The sequence below is a fragment of the Camelus bactrianus genome, chromosome 26, assembly GCF_048773025.1.
Source record: "Camelus bactrianus isolate YW-2024 breed Bactrian camel chromosome 26, ASM4877302v1, whole genome shotgun sequence".
In the NCBI taxonomy this organism is placed as follows: Eukaryota; Metazoa; Chordata; class Mammalia; order Artiodactyla; family Camelidae; genus Camelus; species Camelus bactrianus.
The window spans coordinates 37,140,503-37,167,617 of NC_133564.1; the positions used below are offsets into that span (position 1 = coordinate 37,140,503).

Sequence of the window (27,115 nt, forward strand, 5' to 3'; positions counted from 1 at the left end):
ATAGAACCATTGTCCTCAAAGAACTGACAGGCTAGTAGAAGAGAAAAATACAAATACCTATGTTAAGTGCTATGAAAGCCACATAGATACTGTGCATAATCAGGAGGAAAAACAACTAACTCTACTCACATTAACCAGGAAAGGCTTTCTAAAGAAGATGGTATTTAAATAGAGTCTTAAGGGATAAATGATTCACAGGTGAAAGGAAAACAGTACTCCAGACAGAGGAAATAGCCAGGTGCAGACACATACATGAAACTATATACATGCACATACACACACACACACACACACACATAAACTGCATTAAATATATACATGTTACATACAAATGGAGATACAGTCAGTTTTTAGATGGAATCAGACAGTCATTTGAATTACAACACAGAAAATGATGCAATTGACTACTTTTCCAATTCTCCCAAAGATGGTACACAGCTAATAATATATATATAAGGGAAAAGTTAGCTCCTTCCAATTCCAGCCTTAGAGCATTAGCACTTAAATCTCTCCCTGAAATAAAGGGAGGTTTGAATGCTAGGTTAAATCTGGACTAGAAAAGGCTCTCCCTTAAGCAAAGTATCAATTCGGGTAGGAAAATAAAGGAAAATAGCAAGGGGATCAAATTAGAAGCTCCTTAAATGGACAGGGTTCAATTTTAAACAGTAGGAAAAAAATTAATTCCTCAGTGAGTAATAAAACTTGAAGGAAGAAAGGGAAATCAGACATGATGCAAGGTTTCTCCCAATGATCATTCTATTAACACTGACACTTGCTTTTTCCATTAGTGTGTACTTGACTTTACACATATTTACATATCATGGTGCTCACATTCTGTAAGCCCCCTAACTCTTGCTATACTTTCACGTGAATAGTTTGCCATTTAAAAAAATTAATTCAGGCAGATGGGGTGAATAAATTTTTTTTTAAATTGTATAAAAATTAGTAAAATCTTCCTGGAAACCCTTCCTAGCTTCTGAATAATAAGTATAAATACTTTTACTTTTTGAGTAATTGCCTTATCATCTTAAAAAAAAATCATGAAATCTGTTAATTTTCCTTTATGTCTATGTTTTAAAATGTGGGTTAGAGGCTTATCCATGTCTATGCTTTATCTTTATCAATAATCAGTATTTACACACAATCTAACTGGTAAAGTACCTTATACTACAAAGGAAGGAATCAAATGAGAAACAGAGAATTTAATGATGGAGCAAGTTTTCCCAAACTTGGTATCTTTGACCTTTTGGACCAGATCATCCTTCATCATGGGGTGCTGTCCTGTACAAGGTTTACACCTGGCCCCTACCAACTAGACACCAGCAGCACCCTCTCACACAACTCTCCCCTACTTGTGACCATCAGAAACATCTGCAGATGTTGCCAAATTCCCCCCTAAGGCCACTGCTGCATGCAGGCAGCGTGCTACACTGCTCGGTGGTTATCTCACTTCACCTAACAACATAGTGTCCATGAAATAGTTGTTATTTCCCCAGCTCAACAAATAAAGAAACTAAGGCCAAGAAAATTAAACAACTTGCCAAGAGTCACATAACCAAGTGTGGCAGCCCGTACCGAACCCACACAACGGGGCTTCAGTCCCTGCTCTAGTCACCGTTCTGTTGTCTCTTATTAATGCATCAGCCTTTTTCATGTGACACTTGAAAAGTATTATTTTGAATCTTATCTGAAAATAAAAAAATAAAATTATCCACACAAGAGGAATTTAAATTAAAAGACTCCCAACCTCAATTCAGGATAAACTAACAAGTATTTTTTAAGCACTGACTGTATGTATGCCCAGTACCAACTTTAGGAACTAGAGTGATTCAAAGAAAAAAAACTACATTTATTAAGGATTTGGCTCAAGACCTTTTCCACACATTACCTCTCTGAAGTCTCACAACATCCCTGTGAGGTAGGTATTAATATCGTCGGTGGATGTAGACAGTGTACCAGGTTCTTGTCCCATCCCAGAAAGAATTCTGAGATAAGATGTAGTGGTTAAAAAAGGTAAAGTGAGAATTTATTAAGGGATGGATTGTACACTCTCAAGAGGAGAGCTAGCAGGCTCAGATGAGCAGCTGCCCTGTGTTTCTCTGGCAAGTGAGTTACATAGGGTGTAAAAGTGAATGGGTGGATTATTCATTGGGGAAGGAAGGGTTTGGGGTCAGATTCGCTGATTATCATCCCAAATCCACATTCCCAAAGAGAAAAGGGATTTTTGTCCTTATTTAGTCTGGATCAGAAGTGTCATGGCATCAGTTCATGATGGATACTTCTAATCTGCAAGGCTAACATTAATGAAATGAGGGCATAATGAGAAAAAGTTTCATTCAGACACTGGAAATTCCTGCCTTTTCTCACCTTTCTTTATTGGTCTCCAGGCCACTGATCACCCCTAAATGTGTGACCACTTATGAGCTCAAAGATTCCTGCTTTTCTTTCTCTGCCCATGGACCCCTGGTGCTTACATGATATGTGGTTTCCTGCATTTGGCCTGTGCCCCTGCTTTCTGCCCAATTGCTGCCATTTGGTCTGTGTTCCCCTTTCTCTGCTTATATCTAGCTGTCTGCCTGCTCTAACATTACCTTTTTTCAAATGAAGAAGCAAAGGCTCAGAATAGAAAGGTAGCCCCTGACCTAAGAAGGCTTACAATTCAATTGAAGAGACACACACACACACAAAATGTTTTTTTAAAGACACAGAATAAGTTAAGTATCTCAGTTAACAACACACAGAGGGTGAGAAATACAAATGAGCAGAAGGAAAGTATGAAGGAGGATTAATAAAATGGCCACACTTAGGCTAACAGATTGCTTATTCTTATGCTCACCCTTAAAACGGTCAACTGACATGACTGACCGGTTGCTATTCATGGTTACAGGCCCACTGTTGAAACTGAAGCTATTGATCTTACTGTTTCTACTTTATTCCAGCCATTGAAAGTCATCATCATGCTGGGTCTCTGAGTCCTTCTCCAAGAAGAAGGTCTGGTCACAGAACTGTCACCTAATAAAATACCCTGAATTACCAAGAAGACCACACCTTGAGATAAAGCGATCTAACCACTACCCTCCATAGAACGGATCACCTGAAGGCATCATAACACCATTCTGAGTTTTCTGATGAGAAAATGATTGTGTTGATGGTTATCAATGCTTTATTGTTTGAACTATGGCTCTAGAACCACCCCCATCCACTCCATCCCCAAGGTGGGTACACAGTTTGGAAGGCACTAGCCTGCTGTGAATCCCCTTTGCCTGACAAAGCTTTAAAGCTGCCTCTTTTCTTCTAAGCTCCAAGACCCAGTCTCTGAATTCTTTGGCTTGTCAGGGAGCGGGGGCCAATGTTTTGGCAACAAGCATACAGTTAGATTAGTCAGGGAATACTTCTTAAAAAGGGTTTCTAGTATCCTCTCTTAGGAAAGGAAATGCATGAGCAAATTGTAAGAAACTGAGGAGGAGAAACACATCTGAAAACAACAAGAAACAGAAGCGTGGGTACTGAAATGTAAGCTTTGTGATAGCCAATGCAAGCAGCAACTCAGGGAAATGATGAGGAGTGATACGTGCCTTAAAATTCAGATGGAGCAGTAGCTGGATATGAGACTAGCTCTGTGCTTTTAGGGTGCTCCTGCCACAAACACTCTCAGGCATAACTACAGGAATGAACAAAAAAGAGGTGAAGGTGAAGACTAATGGTTGGTAGTGGAAGCTTAGACATATGGAGTCAAACACCAAAATTCATAAGATGGGTGATGGGTCATCTACTTTGCTTTATGTATTTTGTCTCCCCTAAGCAGAATGTAAGTTTCCAGAGGGCAGGGGGCTTTATGTCCTGTTCAGTTAGATCAATGCCTGTCACAGTAGGTGCTCAGTAAATGTCTGCTGCTGAATAAAGGCAGTTTTCAAAACAGTTCACCTATTCAGAAACTAAGGCCACAAATGTATTCAGCATTCAAAAAACAAAAAAACCAACAAACAACAACAACAAAAAACCCAGCAAGCACACACACAGAAATAAGAAGACTATTGTCCTATTCATCGTTATTACAACAACTAACATTTACTGGGCACTAACTCTGAGAAGACACTGTGATCCATTATCTCAATCCTCTTAGCAGCCCTGTGACAGAAGTAGGTAGTATTATTATGATCCCAGGTTTACAAGTTCAGACAAAGAATAAATAACCTGCCCAAGGTCACAAAGCAGCGCAGCTGGAGGAAGCTGGGTCTGTCAACTCCAAGGCTTGCCTCTCAATTACTACGTCACATACACAGAACTACAAGTATACTTCTTAGGCAAAGCTAGGGAAAAGTGGCCAATGAGGAAAGAAAACAGCAAAACAAAACAAAATAGAAACTCCAATGTAGTCAAAAACCATTGGTCTGCCCCTCTCCTATAGCGGCTGCTGTGGAATCTCCCCACCTGAGTACACTGACTACCCCATGCCCAGCACAACTTCAGTGGTTTAAAAAATCCAGATGCTGAAAAGCAGGAACTAGAGTCAAGCATCTAATCAACATTTCAAAGAGCGGTAGATAACAAGTGGTAATGCCCCAGGGCCACAGCCCGAAGAAGAAACGATGGCTGTGACCTCAGACTAAGGCTGACCTCAGACTTTCCCAAGCCCTGCTCCCAGTGTCTGCCTCTTCCCTCCCTCCTATGCCCTGCGTGTCTCTCCCCACCTCTGCACCTCCTCTCTCCCACTAAATGGCCTTCACAAACACTCTGAAAATTTTTGTTTCCTGCTCTAAATTTCTCATCTAGTAAGTTAAATTTGTAATATTTCTCTAATGAAAAGAAGTCTACCTGTAGACAAGTAGAAAAATGTTCTCTGAATGTTGCAGCATCAGTCCAAAAGGCACATTATCAAATTCACACAGTAGTCACTAAAGAGACCACCAATCAAACAAATTAAAACTGACATCCCACATATTTATTTATGTAGCCTTCTGGTGTTACACACATTGTAAGTACACAGGAGGACATTAAACCCACTAGATAGACTCTGCTCTTCTCCCATTAGTCCAGTAACACATCCATGACTGCAAAGTTCTGAAAATCTCTAAAATGGAAAGATTTTTAACTCCAGAAGCATGATTGCAATCGTTGCCAACAAACAAAAATATTTAAAATATTGAATTTGCTTAAAAAACTAGAATATTCATTAAATTAACTACTTAGAGATGCACTAATACATAAGCTAATTTAATTTCTGCATTTACACCAAAATCTAAAGCAAATGTGCCTTAAAAGCAGTCAGAGAGTAAGCCAGAAAGAGAAAGAAAAATACCATATGAGATCTCTCATATGTGGAATCTTAAAAAAAACCAAACAAACAAAGCATAAATACAGAACAGAAATATACTCATAGACATAGAATACAAAATTGTGGTTGCCAAAGGGGTGGGGGGTGGGAAGGGATAGATGGGATTTCAAAATTGTAGAATAGATAAACAAGATTATACTGTATAGCACAGGGAAATATATACAAGATCTTATGGTAGCTCACAAAGTGTGACAATGAACGTATATATGTTCATGTATAACTGAAAAAGTGTGCCCTACACTGGAATTTGACACAACATTGTAAAATGATTATAAATCAATAAAAAATGAAAAATGTTAAAAAAAAAAAAGCAGTCAGAGAATGAAGACAAGACTTGGCAAGATAAAAAGTAGTAAGAAATATATCTCAAACATTTCTTTCTGCCTTTGGATTTTTTTCACACATTTATCTTAAACATAGAATTCTATTAAATAAACAGACTATGAAAGCAAATTCATATTGCTCTCAAAATAGAAATACTTCCCAAATACAAAAAAAAAAAAAAAATCAAGAAGCATTTATTTCTTGAATTGGTCAGCTGAACACTGATTATGCCAAACCTAATGAAGGAAAGGAAAATTATTTCTGAAAACGGATCCTGTATGTAATAAATATTAAGCATGAAAAGGGAATGTCCACCCCACCTTCACATCATTTTAGGAAAAGGAGAAAATCAAAATTCAGTTACAACAAAAAATCACCTGAATAAAATTCCATCAATCATAGTTTGCAATGTAATGATACAAATTAATCTTATTAAACTTCTTCATTTTTTTTTAAGCTTTTCATTTCCAAGCATTAAACCAAAGGATGTTAAAAACTTGATAACCCAATTACATCCTGGTATTTCCAAATGGACAATTTAAGCCAAAGTCACTTTCAGAGCTAATCAATGAATTCATCAAAAAGCATCCTTTCTGATCTAAGCATACTGAGGTCTTTGGAGATGAATGGAAACTCTAGTTATGTTCAAATCAGTCTTTCTTTTCTGTAAATAATAAGCACAGTAGTTCTGTCATTTCTCTACTTTTTAAGATTTTTAAATAATATGTTAATGAATCACACACTAGTACAGATGCTTTTGAAAACACTGTAGAATTACTTCAGTTTTATTTGTCAAACTCCAGGGCTGAGTTTAAGTGTTGGGCAACATAAAGCCTGACTTTAGCCTTCTGTCTGCGTCACACTGTAAAAGACCTTTAACTCACATTAATAGTGTGGGGCCACGCTGTCCTATGCGAGGCGCTGGGAGAGCTCTGCAGGTGCTTTATATTATCTCATTTAGTCCTAACAGCCCTGGGAAGGACATGGTTTTTCCATCCACATGTCATGAGGCCCATAGTAAAAAAGGATAAGTAACTCATTCCAGGCAACATAGCTAAAAATGACAGTGCCTTACTAATGAATCTTCTGCCTCCACAGTGTGAATATAAGTTTTGAGGGAAATGAGAAGAGAACTAGCAGCACGGTGCTGGCTCCAGGTATGCATAGTGCTTCCAACCACGAGATTGTTGCAAATTACCCACTACTACTAGTGAGGCAAGTCCTTCTCAGACATAGAGGATGTCATGCAAAGGTCTATTACTAGACCCTTAACTGACATTTTAGCATGACATTTAGTCTCATAAGATACATACATTCTTCCAAAAACAAACCAGCAATGTGTCTTGATACTTTACATTTGGCCCAAAATATTGATGCATTCAACGTATTTTCCTAGGGTGATCTGCTCAGAGGAAAGCCTAAGTGACAGAAAAATATTCTGCATCATTAATATTCCCTAAGTTCATAGCTGTCATGCAGAAAGGAGCATCCAGCATGACTCAGGCTCCCACAGACACAAGCTCAGCACGTGCTGCCTCCTGCCTGAAGCACCCAGGTCTCCAGTAGCCAAACTTCAGCTGGAAAAAAAGGTGACAGAAGCTACACAGCAAAGCAACAGACACTTCATGCTATCTGACTGATCTGCCAGCTGTCCTTTAGGTGATGGGGGAAAAGCAAAATATAAGATACTCAAGCAGTAAGGACTCTTGTGCATTTGTATTATTTTTCAAAAGCCTGCATTGCAGGATAGCACAACACAAACATAGGATCTTGTATTTACTTATATCAACTTACAATTTTAGAGAAATCAATTGTTACTCAAAACTTTTTAAGAGAATATTTTAGAAAAACTGTTATACATTGGTTTTTCTCTCAGGATCCAGATCAAGGACAGATGTTCCCTCAAATAATTCATAAATTCTGAAGGTAGAGTAGGAGGACATTTTAAATATATTTGTGGGTAAAAGTATAATTATTAGAAAATATATATCCCATAGTGTTCAGGAAATGTCATGTTGATTTAGGAAATACACTCTAAACACATGTGAAAGGGAGCATGAGAAAGTGCCCAGGAGGGGTCAGGAGAAAGCAGGGAAAACCTACAACTACATGAAAGCATACAACTTGCTGGGTTTCTACTTAGTGGGAAAAAGTCTCAAAGGAGAAAGGTTTAGAAGCAAGAGTTCATTATTTGAAAACAACTTTACTCATCTGTTTGTAATGAAAATTCAACTACACTAAAAAGAAAAAAATAAACCAAGCTCCACTCTTTTCCTTGGTCCACTTAAAGTGTCAACAATATGGAACATTTCTATTTGGGATATTTGCAGATATGAGAGGAACACCTTGTGTCTTTTAAATTGCCACCCATCCTTAAGCCTGAGAATGACAAATTACCTAAAAAGGCAAAAAAACAAAAAGACATTTTCAAAAAGAGCAAGGAAAGAATCACCTCCTAATGAATAGGAAAGTAACTTTACAGTGATCTTCTTTCTAAAAGGTATACTAAAAATGTCAGTTTATATAAAACTGGTACCTTTCTTAAAGGAAGAGGAATTGAAGTATCTATTATATGTGTAGAAATACTATCTAAAGTAAAAGCAGGCTTAACCCTAACTAAAAAGTGTCACTATTGGAAGAGTAATCCTTTCTCCTGACAGAAACTGGGGAACCCAAAGATAAGTAAGATTTATGAAACCAGGCAAAAATATACCATATCTAATGCAGCTATTCGTTGACATATGAAACAAGTGCTGTGGTGCTAGCTATGATGTAAAATTGACCAAAGTGAATTATCCTTTCTAAACAACACTTGTGAGATAGAGTCACTTAGGAAATAATTGGCCCCGCGCTGCCGTCACCCCAGGCTGCGGCAGCGCTCTAACGCGCACGCGCACACGCTGTGTAGGGTCGCCTAGGAAACAGCAGCCGCCGGTAGCAGGACCGGACGGCGGAGCGGGACTCCGCACGCCGCGCCGGGCGCTGCAGAAGGTCAAGGTTCTATGACGCATAAGTATCAAACCTCAGTGTTCTTACAGTTTGACGAATACTTCCATCTGGTTCAAACAGACCATAAGCACTTCTAATTTCACATCTAAAGTAAGTGCTTTACAACTTATTTTCAGAATCTTTCAAAATTATACCCAGAATTTTATTCAGATACTCCAAAAACTCTTCTGGCCATGATGCACAGCCATTATATCACTATGTGGTACCTTTTATATTATGGTATCTTTGAACAAGAAATGCAAGTGTCCCTACATTTTGGCTGCATCCCTTCATAGATGGCATTGCCCCTGCTCCTCAGTCCATGGTTTTCATTACTATGGAGGCAAAATTAACTTGAACAGTAGACTCTGTGCAGAATCATTTTAAGACAGCCCCCTAGGAACACATCTCACTTAGAAAACAGGCCGCCTGAAATAGCCAATCTCAGCTTTGCAGTAGAGGGATGCTCAGACTGCATGCAGGTAGACTTGGCAGTTGTCTACATCAGGGGTCCATAAACTACGGGCCAAACCCATACTACCTCCAGTTTTTATGCATAAGGTTTTATTAGAACACAGTCACCTTCATTCACCTACAGATTGTCTGTGGCTGCATTTGCACTACAAGAGCAGAAATGAATCATTGTGACAGGACCATGTGGTCCACAAAATCTAAAATATTTACTAACTGGTCCTTCACCAAAAAGAAACAAAAAACAAAAACAAAAACAAAAAAAAACAGTTTGCCAACCCCTCCTCTACACAACGAGATGTCAGAGGCAGCACAAGACTTCTCCAAGTACCATCTCCAATGTACAAGCATTGGGCTGCTGCTAGCCTAGGCATGGGCTGCTAGCTCATCTGGTGTCAAACACACAAACACAAATGCACACTCTTAAGTCTTTTTAATCATCTCATATCAATCCCAAAGTTGCCTGGGCAAAGCACATGACGTTACCATTTCCAACTACCAGAGTCCCACCCTTCCCACTGCCTTTACTAGTAAATTATGTTAACCCAAAAAGACTGCCCTTTAAAGTTCATCAAACCATGATTTCACTTGCATAAAAATGTTGTGGAAGATAGCGGATGAGGAAGGAATTTGCCCATATGGCATCTGCTCCAGAACCACCTTAGATCTAACTCCCCATCTAAATTGATCTACCCTGGATGTTTTCCCATTGGAACAGTCACTCCTAAGAAGAGGCTAAAGAAGCTACAAAGGAATTGGTGAATTCAAACTAAGGAACACAAGAGTGTGGCTATATAGAGTCCCTACATCACAATCCTCAATCCTTGTTGGCATCAACAGTAAATTCCACACTTCACAATGAAAATTTTTAAATTGTTTTAAATTTTTAAAAAATCAGTCTTCCAGCATCTTATGCTTCAAAAATGTCAGGGTTTTTTAAGTGTCAAGTTGGTTTTATTTGTTAGCTTTTTAATAAAAAGATTTTTTAAAGGCATTTTCAGCAATGCTGTGCCAGCAAAGGGCTGTCCCGTCCACTGTGTGGGACACAAAGACACACACCACCTACCAGCAGGAGAAGCAGCCTTCTTTGCCAGCTATTTTAGCCCCGCTTCATCATGTTGGGGACAAAACTCAGTATGATAATGAAAGGCACATTTTAAAAACATGAATTTGGTAAAACAGATCTGTCCTTTATGTATAAGTTCCTTAACAGTGAAATCCTACATATTCTTCTGAACTTAACCTCAAGAGACATACCCTACAAAAAGCTTGCCAGTAGTTTCAAAAATAAGCATGTGTCCTGAGACTGGCTGTTCCTCCCTTTTCCACTTCAAGTTTTACTCACTTTAAAAACATCTATTGTAAGGAGAGTCTCATCCATCTCTGTTCTTACTGTACCTTTGCTAACTTCAACAGATTCTCCTCTCCCAAGTAAAAATACCCATTTGTCAGCTCTTTGCTCTCCATCAGCACTCTTGAGAAACTTTAATACTTTGATAATGACTCCCAATTCTACATTTTCAGCATATTGCTCATAATTTTACTGTCTTGAGATTTCATCGGTATCCAACTTCAACTCGAAAATTTAATGTCCAAAACAAAGTCCACTGCCCCATTTCTGAATTACTTTGTATCAGAAACCACTAGCACCATGCTAATATATTGGGAGCACCTTTTTCACTCCTCCATCTGTATCGCTTTTCAGTGACCATGGTATAAAAATGTTGGCTCCCTATAAAAACAAAATCCTAATCCAGGTATAATGCCTTGGTTTAAAATACAATTTCTCCTCTATGGTTTAAAACTACCATCTCAGGAATATTGTTCTCAACTGATTCTTTGAGCTGTAAACACATACCCACACAAGCACAAACAGACCATAAGCTACTCAACAACTTCCCTGTGATTTCCCATCAACCAACTTCCTAATTACCTTTGTTCCCCACATCCTCCAGTTCCAAAAGTCTTAACACTTCATCTCCACCTGCTCTTTTCTTCCACTTGCTCAGACACTCCAATATGTTCTGTGTAGTCCAATATCAACATTTCCCAATGAAAAATGTACAAACACACTTACATCTATAATGTACCAGTCACTTTCTGGCATATAGTGGTCACAGATTAAAAACTGGTCCATTTCCCTTTCCCTACAGTTTTGTGCAATCTGTGTATCATTGTCTCTGCCATTCATAAGTAAAAGCTTCTCAAAGGCAGGGATCCCCAATTACTTTGTTGTTTCTTTGCTCCTAAATAAATACGCAATAAAACACTGACATGAATTTTAGCCAATCTATAGTAAAAGCAATAAAAGTCTTAAATTTAGTAAGCAACTCTGATGGAGTAGAATTTACACTCAAACTATTTTGTTGGTTTGTCCTCCCTTCCTCCCTCCCAAAAGCAGCCTATGCAGGACTAGATTTCTCTTCCTATCTTTGTGAAACATGGGATGCATGACTTCCTCATGGTCACAAAATAACTGATAAAGCAACAGTTGTCTTTGATCTCACATCTAATATTACAACCATTACACAATAATTTAATGTCAGTGTCTATTTAAAATAGACAGAATTTAAGGTTCATAACAAAGGCATAACAAGAACAAGGCATATAAATAAGGATAAAACAGCTGCAGAAGTTCCAGAGGAGGGCAAAGTGATTGTAAAACAGACAAAAAGAGTCAGGAAAGATGATGGTAAAGAGGAACAGTGAAAATCTATAAAACCAAGAAAAGATGAACTCCAGCTCGTTCTAGCATTTCTCAAAACACACGCTCAGGATCTGTCCTGGAACTTTAAATAGACAGGTTTGGGATAAATAAATGAATTGCTAATAAAAATGAGGGCTAATAAACTTGTAGAATTTGTCACTTCAGAAGAAAAATGTACAGGCTAAAAAGTGTTTGAGAAAGTTTTAAATAAGTTTGATCAAGGTCCTGAATGGAAAATTTAACACAGATGACCCAGGCTTACATTCACTCCACAGAGCCTCTCTCAGCAGTGGCTTCAGGACTAAGCCCACACAGCTGTCCGGGGGCCTGTGATCCTCAGTAGGGTACTGTCTGCGTTGTTATGTAAAATTCCACCTATGCCTAACCCTTAAAGTCTGCGTAAATATACAAAATATTCATTATCTTCCTGCACCTTAATTTGGCACTCTGAGAGGATACTTAAAATACAAATCAAAGATTCTATAGACTTCTCCTTTAAAGTAACAAAGGGGGATAAAAAATCATCCTCATTTGATAGAGAAGACAACTGAAATAAGTCACAAGTCATTCCACCAATTAAAAAATGCTGTCAATTAGGACGTATGTTACCCAGGGGAAAAAAAAATTGGCTAAGGAAAAATGAAATAGCTTTTTAATAAACTGGTTAAAGTACTAAATGCTCTCCCCCAAATCAGTTATGATTCCTAAGAACCCCAAGTTTCCTGAGTAACTGATCTCTGTTACCACGTCCTGCTGATACGCAGGAATTGCACCCAGGAAATGAGAAGGTAAAAAGGGCCTGTGCCAAAATGAAAACTCTCAAGGAAGAATGCAGAAAAGAAAATAAATTTTACTTTCAGGGCCTCACAGAGTCAGAGGCTTCCATTTGGGAACTCAAATAATAGTTGCCCAGAAACAAAACCTACAGTGCTGTTTCCCACCCGATGTACCAGGAAAAGCTACATACACAGAGATGTCCTCTGTGCGCACATATGCTCTGGCTTCCTCAGTTTCCTTTTACCAATTAATGGCCAGAAACATGCAAGTATTCACTCTGCAGAAAGACAGAACTCCACAAAAAGAAACCTGCAGGCTTGCGTATCACACACAGAGAGAACTAAAATGTTACAAAACACGGGACTGCCTGATACCTTCTGCCCACAGTGAGGACTCAGGTACCCCGCTCATTTATATGCTCCCAACACTCCAGGAAAACATCGGCAAAACACCGCAGGATGCACAGGCACCCTCGCCCTCCCCATCCCTCAACTCCCCTTCCCAGAGCCACTCACACATTACAGAAGAGCCAGAGCTCTGTAGGTGGGCTGGTTCCCTTCCTCCTCGGGATGGAGGCGGCAGCTGCGGCAGGGCCCGCGCCTTACTAAGGAAGAAGCGGGGCTGGTGCTGCTAAGCGGGGCAGCCACCCAGGTCTTTTCAACAGCGACAGAGCAGAAGAGGCAGCGGCCCCACTTCCCTCCTCTTCTCTTTCTGGCCCTCTTCAGGCTGGGTATTCTGCCGGTCCTGGTCCACTTGTCCCTGGACAGTCAGATTTGGGGTGCTCTGTATTTTGATTTTAATAAAGTTCCCTCTGGGCGAAGGCTGCAGTCGGCCCTCCAGGTCCCCCCAAACCCGCCGCCCTCGGGGCTGGGGTGGGGGGTGGGGCCCTAAGACGTCCTCCCGGAGTCCTGCCGAGGAGCCAGGGTCCAGTGACTGGTTGAGGGAGAAGACCCCCAAGGGGGCAGAAGGGAGGGCGAGAGAAGGAAAGGATGGCGGTGCCGGTCCTGCTGATCCCGCTGCCCGGGCCACTACTTCATATTGGGGTCCCCGCCCACACCCCTGGCTGGGGGGTGGTGGCCGAACTTGGGGTCCCGGCTCATATACTCAGGGTGGAGATGCTATAGACGCAGAAGGGTGGCGGAGATGGCACTGAGGTGGGGGATCCAGCCAGCTCCGCTAGGCGCCACCCCGGCTTCCGGCTCCCACAGGTGTCGCTGAGGCTGGGACCCCTTCCCTCCACCTTGGGAGTCCCTTGCCCCACGCCCCAGGATGAGACAGAAGCTCCAGCCGCGTCTCAGCGCCCTCTCACCGCGGAGCCGCTGACGAGCCCTGCCCGAGGTAGCCGCCTCCCGGCCCCCCGGCCGCCGGCTCGGGCTCCGGCGTGTGCAGCTGCCGCTGCCGGCGGGGAGGGGAGTGGGGAGACGGGGGGCCGTGGCTCCCGCTGGCCCCAGGTTGGGCGCAGGTCTCAGCTGGGCCAGCGCACAGGGGCTGGGTCCCTCGGGTGCTCCCTCGCTCTCATGCTGGTGGTGGTGGCAGCAGCTCCAGAATCTCAGCTCGCAGTCTTGCTCACTCAGTGCCTGGGTCTGGCCTCACTTCAGAGAGAGGGGAGGAAGGAAAGCGGTGCAGACTGATGACACTTATAAGGACACTAATCCCATTCTGGAGGGCTCCACCTTCACGACCTCGTCTAATCCTAATCACCTTCCGAAGGCCTCACCTCTTAGTACATCTGAGCATCTCATAGGGAGGAAAAGGAAGTGGGGTGGAGGGGCAGCATAGAATTTCAACGTGTGAACATTCAGTCCATAACGCCCTTAAAGATGTTTTTCTTAAGAAGCTCATCTACCCCAGAGATGAAATGCCAGTGTTATAGACCATAGACATTTCTACCATAGTTTTTGTTTTAAATAGCAATTTAAAACAAATTTGGTATGCAAATATTGGTAACATGTAGAGTTTTCTTTTTGGCTTCTTAAAGTTTAAAACTTCTAACTATGTAATTCCAGGATCATTTTTAATAAATGAATTTGTGATCTCTAGATGACTGGATTTTAATTTCTTACATTATCATTGCAAAACACATCATATTAGTGACATTTTAAGCTCTTTTTTTAGACCCATATGTAAGAATGATGATTAATTTCCCTTTTACAACCACAAATTATTTTTATTTAGTTTAAAACAATCTGAAACTTACAGAAAACTGCAACTAGAATATAAAGAACTTTTTGTTTTAATCTTGAACGCCCATTTGGGATTGAGTTACCAACCTGACTCTAGTTCCCTGAGGCAGCTCCAACCCTAGCTCCCTTTCTCAGAGGTGGGAGGTGTGGAGACGTGGACTTTACCTGGCCCGATCTGCACAATAACTCCTCCCCCACCCCACAACCCCCATCATTTGCATTTCTGTTGTTCTGGGTGGGGGCAGTTAAGGTCTTGGTCCCAAATTCTGGGCCAAAGGCAGAACTCATGCAAACTGTCCCCTGCCCCAGAAAGTGCAGTTTCTCAAGTCGGTGGGAGGAAAAAGGCACACCAGCAGCAGAGCAGGGACAGCAGAGGGGAGTGACCCCAAATTTAAAGCCCTGAGGAGCGGGTCTGAGGACAGTCTTGGCCCTGCTGTCCCGAGCACGAAGCGAGCATCCAGGCCTCACCTACATTTGCCTCTGAATTTCGTGCTTTCCCAGAAGGTCTAAGGGGTGGACTTCAGCCCCCAGGCTGTCACATGACCCACTATGGTCACGTGATTCACGGACACCGGGGACAGTGGTTAGTGTCTTTTCACCTCTCTGAGCACAGGTTGGAGTGGCCGTGGTTTCCCAGGACAACCTGGCGGGTAGGAGCAGTCGCCGCTGCCCTGGTGGAGGCTCCGTGGCCTTCTCCTCTGTGCTCCTGGGAGTAGTGCAGTGACAACAAGGTCACCAGAGCCAAAGCAGGAGTGACAGGTTTGGTGGGCCCACCCATGGCTTCCTGGGAAGTGCAGGTTAGCTCCCCTAAACCTTGTATTTCCTCACTTCTCATCTCTCCCTAACCTTCTCCTCTAATGTACTTTCAGCTTTCTGCTTTACAAGGGGAAGCCTGGGGGAAAAAAGTAACTTATTGGATGATTTCCAATTTGCACTTTCCACGTGTAAAGCCCAGTGTGGGCTTTGTGAGAGAAACGCAAACCTGTGAGAAAGAACTCTGTTGTTAGGATAAGGGACTGTGATCCACCATCTAGTGGACAAGAAATTGAAAATACACAAGCAGGTTTTCCTTTTCCCTTGTCTAGAAAAACAAGTGTCCCAGAAGCGCACAGCCTAGGCCTTTGCTTAAGCCTTCGGCTGTAAGTAACCAAAAGCTATGACTGGAGCCCAGACTAGGTATTTACCTCCTGGATGCGCTTCCTGGTCCTTCTGCTGCAGCTCGCTAAGGGTTCATAATACTCCCAGTAGTGGGTTTCCGTGAAGAATTCTTGGGAGAGGATCTTCCAGCCACAGGTGTCCAGGTCGTGGCCCAAGTAGACCTGAAGTTGACGATGTTAGGTAGTTAGATAGAAATGAGCACTGGGCAGGGGGAGAGGAAGGGGGAAGGAACAATCCAGGAAATAACAGTATGTATGCATTCAGGATAAGGGACTCCAGAAATTTTTGCTTTCTCTAAATGAGGGCCAGCAAAAGAAGCCACTTAAAATCAAAATGCTGCAGCTGCATATAAGAGAAGGACCCGGTGTAACTTGAATCAATGCTCATTGTAACATAATTAACATTACAGTCTGAGCCCCCTCCCATTGGTTTGTCTATGTGCTTCATGGGTAAAAACCTGCCCAAAAGGGGATGGGCATGCCAGAGCACAAGGAACCTGAGCTGTCAATCAACCAGAGCAAAAGGAACTTGAGTCGTCAATCAGCTTGTTAACTCAAAGAACCTGAGCCATTAATCAATCAATCAATCACACACACACACACACACACACACACACGCACAAATGCCCCTAAGACAAGATATAAGACAGAAAAACAAAGGAGCAGCGCCATTTTTCCTCTCTTGGATTGGCCAGCTCCCAATTCTTGGGAAAGTACTATTTTTTACTACCTTTTTATTTTACTAATAAAAATCTGACTTATATCACACTTTCTTTCTCTCGTTAAAAATTCTTTCTTTGAGGGATGACTAAGAAACGAGGTAATTCTTATTTCCCTTTTCCCAGTAACAGTAACAGTGGCGATCTCCTGCTCAGTCACCTCCGGGACGCCCCCAAACAGCACTGTCCACATGCCCAAGATCTCCTCGGGGAATATCAGCAAGCACGGCTCCAGCTGCGAGTTCACAGGGCTTGGCTGCTGGTGCACTGAGCGCAGATCCTGGAAGAAGCGCCCGGACCAGCTTCACGCCCTGGCGGGGACTCCAGCTCCACAGCGGGCGTCCGCTGCTCCGTGACTGAGAGTCCCGGGTATGCCGGATCCGCCTCATCCTCCCTCACCATTTCTAGCACCTCAATCTAGGTGACCATTCTGCAGGCGCTCACTATCCACACTGAGGACACCTGGGCCTCCATAGGCGCCAAGGGGGCTGCCAAAGAGGCACATCTCTACCTGCAGATGTGCTCAGGATCGGGCTGGACTTGGCCCACACTGGGATCCAGAGAGGGCTTCCCACCTCTTTTCCAGACAAACTTCAGGGCAGCAGGTCCCCTCGAAGGCTGCACATGCTCCATGGAAAGCCACCCTCGGTCCAGGACGGGAGCTTCTGGGGCCCAGGGCTTCTGCCCTGGGTCACTGAGGCAGTGGCCCCAGGCCAACCCCTGCCTGCTGGGCTGCACAGCCTGCAGGTCCTGTTGGACATGGGTATGCCAGGCTTGGCGCCCCATCCCGCACCCACCTGACCGCTGGTGCCGCTCCTCTGCCTCTGGGCCATCCGGTTTTAGCAGGTTATGGCAAACTTGCCCTCAATCTCATTCCAGGAGATGATGAAGATGAACTTGTGCTTCTTCCGATTGTAGAACACATGCAGCCGCCAGGCCACCCAGTCCAACTGGAGTCTCTCCTTGAGCGCCAAAAACATGGTGGCTCCAGGGCCAGGCCCCGGGGAAAGGGTCACCAGCCCTGCCCGCCAACGGACTCAGCCGCTGGCTGTGCCGTGCCCAACAGCATCCCCGCCCCGCACCGCTTACCCTCACCAGGCACCTTCAGCCATCCTAAAACGCTGAGGGGCTCTCCCTGCTTGCTCGCCCGCCTCTCTGCCTTCCGACCGCCCCGCTTCTTTGTGGCGCAGCTCACGGGAAAGAGAACACGCCCCCAGGAGCATGTAGTTCACACGGTCACGTGCAAGGGGTATCTGTTTACAAGCCCCGAGCTGCCGCAGCGCCTGGCGCCAGCCCTAGCCACCCCCTGGGGCGAGGCCGCGGTGCTGCACCTGCGGGGCTCCGGAGGCGAGGCGCGGTTCCGTGGGGTCAGTCAGGTGGTCGGGAACCGTGTGTGTGTCTCCACCGCTATTACCAAGGCCGATCCCCCTGCCCCCCCTCCTCCTCTTCCCGGCCGCCAGGAGCTGGCTTGACGGAGGGTCGCGTCTCCTAAACTTTGTGCCTCAGTATTGTCACAATGTCGCCAGTCGGCTGCTGACATAGGCTCCACTAGGACGTAAACACGGACACGTGCCGCACTCCGGTGCCGCGGTAGCGGCGGCAGAGCGCACAGCCGCCCGCGTCCGTTGGCCCCGCCCCCAGCACCCCCGCCCCGCCCCGCCCACTGGCTGCTGCGAGCCCCTCCCTTCTTCCTTCCGCGGAGCCGCCTGCGGGCTGGAGCCGCCGGTTGGCCGGCGGTGAGAGTGGCAGGTGCGCCCTGCGGTAGAGGTGGCCTCCGAACCCAGGAAAAGAGGAACAAAGACGGAGGGACTGAGAAGTTTTGAACTCCATTTATTCAAAGGGACCATCAAGTGTAAGTTTTCCTCCATTCACCCGGGGGGATAACTTCTAAATTCAGAAAGTACTCCGTATCATATGAACTATGTGCTTTATTTTATTGAGACCCCCTAGGCTGTTGAATTCTCTCCTAACATCCTTATGATACAATTTTTAAGATATGAAAGGAAGGTGTCTGAAGACAACTCAGTAGAACTCCGAAACAAAATAAAATTAAGTGAAAGTTAAAAAAAAAGAAACAAACAAATACAGGAAGGAAGGGAGGAAGGAAGAAAGGAAGAAAGAAAATACAGACACCCCATGCCCTACTACCTCACAGCACCTCTATGGTTTCCCACTACTTCTCCTTTTCCTCCATTCTACAGTGGCATCTTACAATTATTTTCTTGGATTTTTGTTTTATTTTTGCCATTGCTTCCTCTAAAAAAATAAGAACTTAATACACACTGGAGTTTCAGAGGACAGCATTTAGGATACTGAAAGGAAAATTGACAGCAGTTGAAATCAGTGTTGGCAGACGTAGTTAAGGACCTTATCATGTCTGTCCTGAACTTTTCATTCAGCAAGTGTTTATTGAGATACAAATGTGTACATGCCAGGAACTGTGCCGTATGATAAAGATGTGAAAAATAATGGAGCTTTTTTAAACCTACTATTTACTGAACACTTAAGTTGCGAGGAGCTGTACACACATTACTTCACTTAACCCTTACAATCTACAAGAGAGTTCAATGAAATTTATAAACTTTTTCCAATATGTGCTAAATGGGCTAGGACAGTCATAATCCCTGCCCCAGTAAAGTGTTTGGTCTTAGTGGAGCAGATAGATAAGTGATCTGACAATTGCAATTCTGTATGACAACAGCTACTGTAGGAGAGGTACATGTGGCTGAAAGACATTGGAGGCCACCTCAACCCCTGGGAGGACGGAGAAAGCTTCCTAGAGGAAACAAAGGCTAAATTTGACCTAAAGCACCTAAAGGATGAGGCAGCAAAGGTTGATGAAGAGAAACCGGCCACTTTCAGTGAGAAAAACCCAAAGTTGCACAATGTCTCTGTTATCCCCCCATATTACAGACAGATAAAGTGAAGCACAGAAATTAAGTAACTTGCTCAAAGACATGGTGGCTGAACCAGAATTCAAAGTTTGTTTTCACTTCCTTGCTTATCCAACTTCCATTCTCTCATCCTCCCAGTGGTCTTTTGTCAATACTCTGAACTCTTGAACAACAGGGGTTGAACTGTGAAGGTCTATATATACACAGATTTTTCCCCAGTAAATACATGGTGAGCAGATTCCTAACATCAACTGTCACAATGCAAAACCCAGGGCCTGCACCCAATTTCTGGATGTATTTAATTTGAACAGACCCAGATACCATTGGCTAAAATGGAGGGTGAGTGCCCGTGAGAAAGGACTCTTTAATGACATAAGAATAATTATAAACATTCTACCTACCCTTCTACAAAGGGCCTTATGAGAAAAGTGTACCAAACACTTATTGGACTTAAATGATGCCCAGATAAATAAAAAGGTCTTCAGGAGGCCCAGGCTGTTGTGCAAGTTTCCTGGAATCTCAGGCCATGTGAACCAGCAGATCTGATGGTAGCTAGAAATAGCTGTGCTGATTAAAGAGAAAAAAAAATATTGGCCTGGTTCACATGTGGGTTAGGGTGGCAAACTGATGGCAGCCATAAGTGAACAGTTGTCACACTACAGCTGCACTCAGAGCTCGCCCTAAAGGAACGCATCCCTAAAGGGACATCCTCCCAGTGGGAAGAGCTCCAAACAGAACAATTCATACATTACATTATATGGAGGCAGAAGTGGCCTGAGCTATGGATATGCATAGACTACTGGGAAGTAGCAAATGACTTTTTGTCTGGGGCTTTGGTAAAGCAAGAAAAAAAAAAAGAAAACAGAGAAGGAAACAAGGAAATCTGGGGAAAGAGGCAAGTGGATGGATCTCTGGGGGCAGATATATAGCATGCAGACCATTGTCTCGTGTTAGTGCCCACCAAAGAGCACTTTCTGAATAGAAGACTCTCAGCAATCAACTGGACAGCTTAGTTTGCTCTGTGAGTGTGAACTATACTCCATCCTTAACCTTTAGCGGTCCCCTGTTTGGACGATTGGTGCATGAACAGATATGACACCATGGCTGGGAAGAGCCGTGGGTACAGCAGACTGGGATCCCTCTCCCTAATGCAGATCTAGACCCTGCTCCTTTCTGAGTGCCCAGCTTGTCAACAGTAGAGCCTGTTCCTGAGTCTGTGATATATTATCCCTCAAGGAGACCAGCCAGCCATTTGCTGTCAGATTAACTTTATTGGATCCCTTCCACTCTAGAGATGGCAACAGTTCATCCTTGCTAGAATTTAAACCTACAATGGTAATGCATTTTAATTCTCTGCCAGCAAAGCCTCCACCAGCACCATGAATTTGGGGCTTACAAAATGCCTTATTTATTGGCACAACATCCTCTACAACACTGTGTTTGAGGGATTAATTTATGACAAAAGTTGTGAAACCAGGGGTGCATGAGCACAGATTCCACTGGGATTACCATCTGTCTCATCACCTAGAAGGAGTTGATCTGATATAGTGGTTGGATGAGCTGTTGATGGCTCAGCTCAAGTTTCAGGTTGGGGAAAGTGTGTGCTATGTGTGCTGTATCGATGGCTGACATATGGTGCTGTCCTGTCAGGAACCAAGACGTGAGAGTACAAATGGCCCCATTTACCATTACTCCTATTGACTCACTTTCAAAGTTTATGCTTCCTGTGTCTGAAGCTTTAGGCTCTACTGGATTGGAGATCTTGGTTCCCAAGAAGGAAAACACTTCCACCAGAGGACAACATAAGCATTCCACAGGAACTGACTATCATCTAGCCACTTTGGGCTCCTGATTCCAGTGATTGGCCTTCTCATTCCTGGATCATCAAACAAAAGAGAATTAATATGTTAATATATTTTCAAGATTAACTTGCCCTTAGTAACGTGAAGAACCTGGGTCACTGCTGTATAGTGGAGGCAGGAAGGAATAGTCACAAACTTCACTGATGCATCACCTGGTGTTTTGTGACAAGTGATAATTGTATCTTGGCATTTACAGCAACTATGTCCTCATGGAGGTAAAGCAAATCAAACCTAGATGAAGAAGGTCTGGCTCACTCTACCAGGCAGGCAACCTTAGATCAGCTGAGACACTGGTCAAAGATGAGAGAAATTTAGAATTAGTGGTGGGGAGGAGAGATGCTGACTCTCAGCAAGGCTTTGGGAGCAGCTGTAGCCACCAGGATATTCCACAAACCCTCTTATAGAGATTGCAGCTGGCCAGCACCTGGAAGGAGACTCAGGGGCAGATTAGAGTTAAGGGAGAGAAAAGGTGGGTCTGAGGAGTCCTAAGGCTCTAGTGCACCAGCACCCACTCTGAGCATCACTTAGCACCCTCCTGGCCCCGTGTCCTACTGCAGGCACCTGTCCTACTACCAGTTCTTGGAGACTTTGACCAGCTTCCTGCAGGTGAAACTGGGGAGTCTCTTACTCTGGCTAAGGCGTGAGCCTCTCCTTTCCTTTCCTGGAAGCTTTCTGACAAGAAATGCAGGATGCGGAATGTGCAGCCTACAAGTGCTTATGTGATAGTCAAAGTCCAAGGGCCACTAAATCCATGGCAGGTGGAAGCCTGTGGGAAAAGCCTTCTCTTCATTTCCTGGCTTTGATGAGGCCTCCCAGAAAGCCTGTGGACTCCAGCACAGGTCGGCCATGGTCATTGTGATAACATATCCATACTTCAGCATTTCCTTCTTCCCTGTTTTCACCGCCTTGTTCATTATTCCTACTCTATGGGTCACATTCCCAGATAAATTCCCTGTGAGGAGGCCTTTTTGGGAGGAATTCATGTCAAGACAGTAGTCTTATTAACTAAGTTGAAGTAATGAATTCAAATAATTCAGATCTTAATATACAATTTTGCTGCCTTATTCATATGTACAGGATTTAGGAAAAATGATGGTTTTGTAAATTAAAATAATTGTTTCAACTTAGCCAAACTTTATTCAATTTCCATTTGAAAGCTAGTAGTTGCAGGAGTAAGTTGTTATATCAATAAAATGTTCATTTTACTGTATGTAATGTGCACACATACACTTTGAGATTTATACACTGTGAATAAGAGGGAATTCTTATGCTTCGAAGTAGTATGAAATTGTCCAACACTCTTTCTATATTGTTGAATAATTAATACCGTTACATTCTCAAGGTAAATAAATATGAAAAGAAGGGAAATGATCTTCAGTAACAAGGTAAATGGAATTTGTGGCATTATTTCTGTTGATATTTGTAATGTCAATTTACATTTCCACCATCAGAGGTCATGAAAGAAAAATGGTGAAAAGAAAATTTGAGCTTTGTTGAAAAAGCTGAAGTTTGAAATCTGAACTGTAACATTCTTAGTTTTTTTTTTTGGTTTTTTGTTTGTTTGTTTGTTTTTTACAAAGGAAGAGCCACAGTCTACTTAATTTTATATGTAAAGGAAGAAAAATAATTTTTAATAATAAACTTAACTGGTAGATTACAAAAACATGAGGTTCTTATTTGACTTTGGTTCTTTCAAATTTTAGTTTAAGAATAAAATTGTAAATGCAAAACGGTGACTGCTTGTCTTGGGAATATATAATATTTATTTCAGCTGGGTTTGTGGGTCTGTAATTGATGGAAATTATCCCACTTATTAAAAAAGAAAGGAAATAAATACAATTAATACTTAGAAATATTTAGGAATACACTTCTTTGTGAAAATAATATCCACTTCATAAAGCATAATAAAGTGTGTCTCAAAGTTTTCATTTGAGAAACTGACAATGCAAAGTGTATCAAATATCTTATTGATAATAAATTTTAATATAAGTGTCTAGTATTGATATATATTTTGTTATTGGTAGCATGTGTTGATTTAAAACCTTTCTTGCTCTAAGTAAATTATTAGAAATTAAAAAATAACAGTGAGTTAAAATCATTATTTGAGTTTAAAAAAAGCACAGAAGTCATCACTTGTCATGACACTTTTTGGGAGATAGTAATAATTTTAAAAACCTTCTTATAAAATGAAAATAATATGTTTGCATTATCATAGTTTCATATGTTTTCAAAAACTCTGTGACACATTAAATAAGGAAGTCACAAGAAGACAACTGCTGTGTGAATTTACTTGTATGAGGTATCTGGAGTAGACAGAGTCATAGAGACAGAAAGGAAAATGGTGGGTCTGTGCATTATTTACTGGGTATGGGATTTCAGTTTTGCAAGATTTGAAAAGAGTTCTGAAGATTCTACAACAATGTACTTGTTCTTAACATTGCTAATCTGTACACCTAAAATGGTTAAGATAGTGAATTTTATGTTATGAGTATTTTACCACTATTTTTTTAAATGGGAGATAAAAAATACTGTGCATATAAATTGACATCAGACAATCAAAATCCTGGTAGGGGGAAATTGTATTTGACTTACACAAGAAATTTAGATTAAAATGTGACACCATCTACCCAAGATTCCTCATTGATCCAACAAGTGTAACAAAAGAATCCACACCATATTGTCATGAGGAATAAATGAATTAAAACATTTAAAACTGCTCATCGGTGACTGTACATCACAATGCTCAATGCCCGTTAGCTCTCGTGTTGTTGTTGTGAAACACGTCCTCGTATGCTGCGCCTAGTACCCAGATTTAATACCTATTATTATCATCATTATTAGTTGTTCTATTTTCCAATCTAGTGTATAAAAAGACACTTTTCGTATGTATCTTGGAAGCCCAGGGACGTCACAACCATCAAAAAGCCTTAAAAGTAATAAAAACAGAAGTCTTTATCTCAAAGAAGAATTCATTTTTGTGGGCTATTTGTTTAAACAGCCAAAACTTAGTCTTCACTAATGTCCGTACAGGTGTCCCTCCCCTTGCTTGTCCTCTTTTATTGAATCAGTTCTATCTTATTGGGTTTAAATAAAGTTCTGGCAGCACCCATACTGCTTACATGTGCAGCCTGCTTCTGTCTGAAGTTGTTCTCCGTGTTACAGGCAATGACCGTGGGGGTGCAGTGGATGAGGAGGCCGATTAGCATCTGGGGCTTCAGAAATTTTCACCACAGATTTCACTTTAATTCATGCTCCTTTCTTGATAAGAGTCACTATTCTAAAGTCATTCTTTGTTGTTGTTGTTGTTGTTGTTGTTGTTTTAATTTTACTTTTAGATTTTTTTGTTGCTCTCACTTGTTTATTTCTTTAGTAAATTTAAGGTCCATCAATTTTAACATAAAAACAGATTCTGCTACTTCTGTGAATACTGATGTGTTCTGTTAGTTGAGAAATATTTTATCTTGGTTTGTTTTAGGTTATAAAATCAATTTGAAGAGGAAAAATATAAATTAATATTTGATATGAAATGGGAGAAAACTTTATTTTCTTGAAGTCCTTCTTTGAAGACTCCTTTATCCAGAAAGTCAAAGAACACATGGCATTTTCTAGTCTCCACATAAATCTCACTGATGGGAAACAAGATTTCTTTGAAAGAAGAAGACAGTATAAAGAGACTGTTTCTACAATTCCACCAAAACTTTCACCAATGCTTCCCAAAAACTTCCAAAAGGAATTTCAGCTCCCTCCCCTCCCTTGTTTGCCCTCTGCAGGATGTTTTAATGAGCAGTGAGCTGGTTCTCATGGTGAAAGACAAAGGAAGAAAAATCCTGAATAGCCTGCCATCTGCATTGTTCCACATTCGATAATTAGGGACATTAAGAGTAGCGTTAGTTCTGTAACACCACTGCCTTATGGAAGGAATCCATTTACATTTGGGAAAACTACAAAAGGGACAAAAGAACATCCAATTCAACTTTATTTCATGCTCATATCCCCAAGCCTTCAGTGTCTTCTTATGCTGTAAGTTGGAAATGCCAGCTCTTCTTTGCTTCTATTTCTAGTAGAGAATTCATTTTTTCAGTATTTATGTATTTACTTACATGCTTACTTACTTGTTGAATACCTGCTCTTTCTCTTTCTCCTGCTGGATCATAAATTCTTTCAGGGTGGGTGTTGTGTTTTCAGTTTTCTGTGTAAGACCCATGTTTTGCACTAGTCAGTGTTACATAGCTAGTTGTTGAAACCATTGGCTTTAATGTTTCAGTTACACTTTATTATCTCATGGTTTAAGTTATAAGTTAAAACATTTCTAAAATGATTGTTCTATGCATGGGGTAATGGTGTCCCACTCCCCCACTAACCTACCACTATGTATTGGGGAGAGAGAGAGTCCTTTGGCCTGAGCCTGGGAAGCCACATTATTTCTAGGTGGGAGGAATCACAATCACAATCTAAATGCGGTGATGATCCATTATGACTTTCTCTAACTTCAGAGAGAGCCATGAAAACCAAATGTCTAGGGGGAGCACAGTGAGACACGTGGGAACTGTAGCATCATTTCCATCAGCTCAGCAGCTGCTCAGAGTCAACCCACATTTCTCCACCATCCCAGGGTCTAGTAAATGGATGGATGAGTTGCTTCTCATTATGGATAAATATCGCACCAAAGGGAAATGGTTCTCATTTTATGTCTTAATTCTCAAAGGTTCAGAATAAATTAATAATATTGACTAATTGCTTACTATTTCACAATAGGGTGAAATAGTAAGCAATTAGTCTTCAAGACTAATCAGAATTAGAAAGACCATTGGTGATGACCTATGTGATAAGGTACCTGTCCCAATATCTTTGAGAAGTCTGAAGAAGATTTGCAATTTTCACCACATTTTTTTTTCATAAATTAAATTAACAAGGTAAAGAAACTGTCTTCAGGAGTTTAATTTCCTACCTCTTATAAAAAATAAACGCATTTAGGCTGTTCACCCACTCTGAAAAGCTATTTTTTAAACATAAGTAAACATTCAGGATTAATGCTCCCCTCCCCGTGTCCCCACTGGGAAGAGAGGAGATAATGATTTATTTTGCTTAAAAAAAGAGAATAAAACCCATGAGATTATGACCGCCATATTTCAAGGTTGTTTCCGATTTCTTGATACTATTATAAAAGAGATACATTTGAGTTAATTTTAATTGAAATTGAGTCTTTTATCTAAAAATATGTAACATGGAGACTGCAAGAAATAAAGAAGTAAAGTCATATATTAACAAAAATGTACATTTTGTGTAAATCTAAGAAGAAACCTTAGGCTTATTAGGGGGACTTTCATGGCAGACCCAGCTATGACTTTAAGCGTGGAGGTAGACCCTATATAGAGCTTGGAAATGCCACCATCACAAATATACTTTGAACCCAAACATCAAGGAATATGGAAGTTGAATGGCCAGAGATGTCTGTCATCCTGGAGGAGAAATTTGGATGGTCTGAGAACTCCCAGTCCTGTGCAGCAGAGCCACAGCTAAGGAAATCACAAGAGTGGGGAGGCAGGGCTGGCAGGGTCAGCAGGCAATTGAATGGAAAGCAACTTGGGGGAAGGCTACTGAAAAGGTAGAATCTGACATTAAAAGAGAATTATATATTTTTGTCTCAGATCAGCAGTCTTTTTTTTTTTTTTTTGGTAGAATATTTTTTTATTCAGGA

The 27,115-nt window shown here is 41.9% G+C and overlaps 1 protein-coding gene across 16 annotated transcripts in view; it reads right to left on the bottom strand.

Annotated features, from left to right (window-relative positions):
* The window catches only part of LOC141575149 (junction-mediating and -regulatory protein-like), a 41,797-nt gene extending 23,877 nt beyond the window's left edge, over positions 1-17,920 (bottom strand). For 7 of the 16 annotated variants that reach the window (XR_012502519.1, XR_012502518.1, XR_012502515.1 and 4 more), the window contains exons 1-2: positions 17,459-17,903; positions 15,970-16,104 (exon numbers count right to left, since the gene is read on the bottom strand). Coding sequence is in view for 4 of the 16 variants with exons in the window: in XM_074353698.1 (XP_074209799.1) it covers positions 15,970-16,104; positions 17,459-17,494 (171 nt within the window). In the remaining 12 variants the exon portion in view is untranslated. Of the gene's footprint in view, positions 1-13,117; positions 14,195-15,969; positions 16,105-17,458 lie in introns of all 16 variants that reach the window. The other 9 variants (XR_012502521.1, XR_012502522.1, XR_012502524.1 and 6 more) reach the window with 9 other exon arrangements.
* Positions 17,921-27,115: the final 9,195 nt, after the last annotated feature.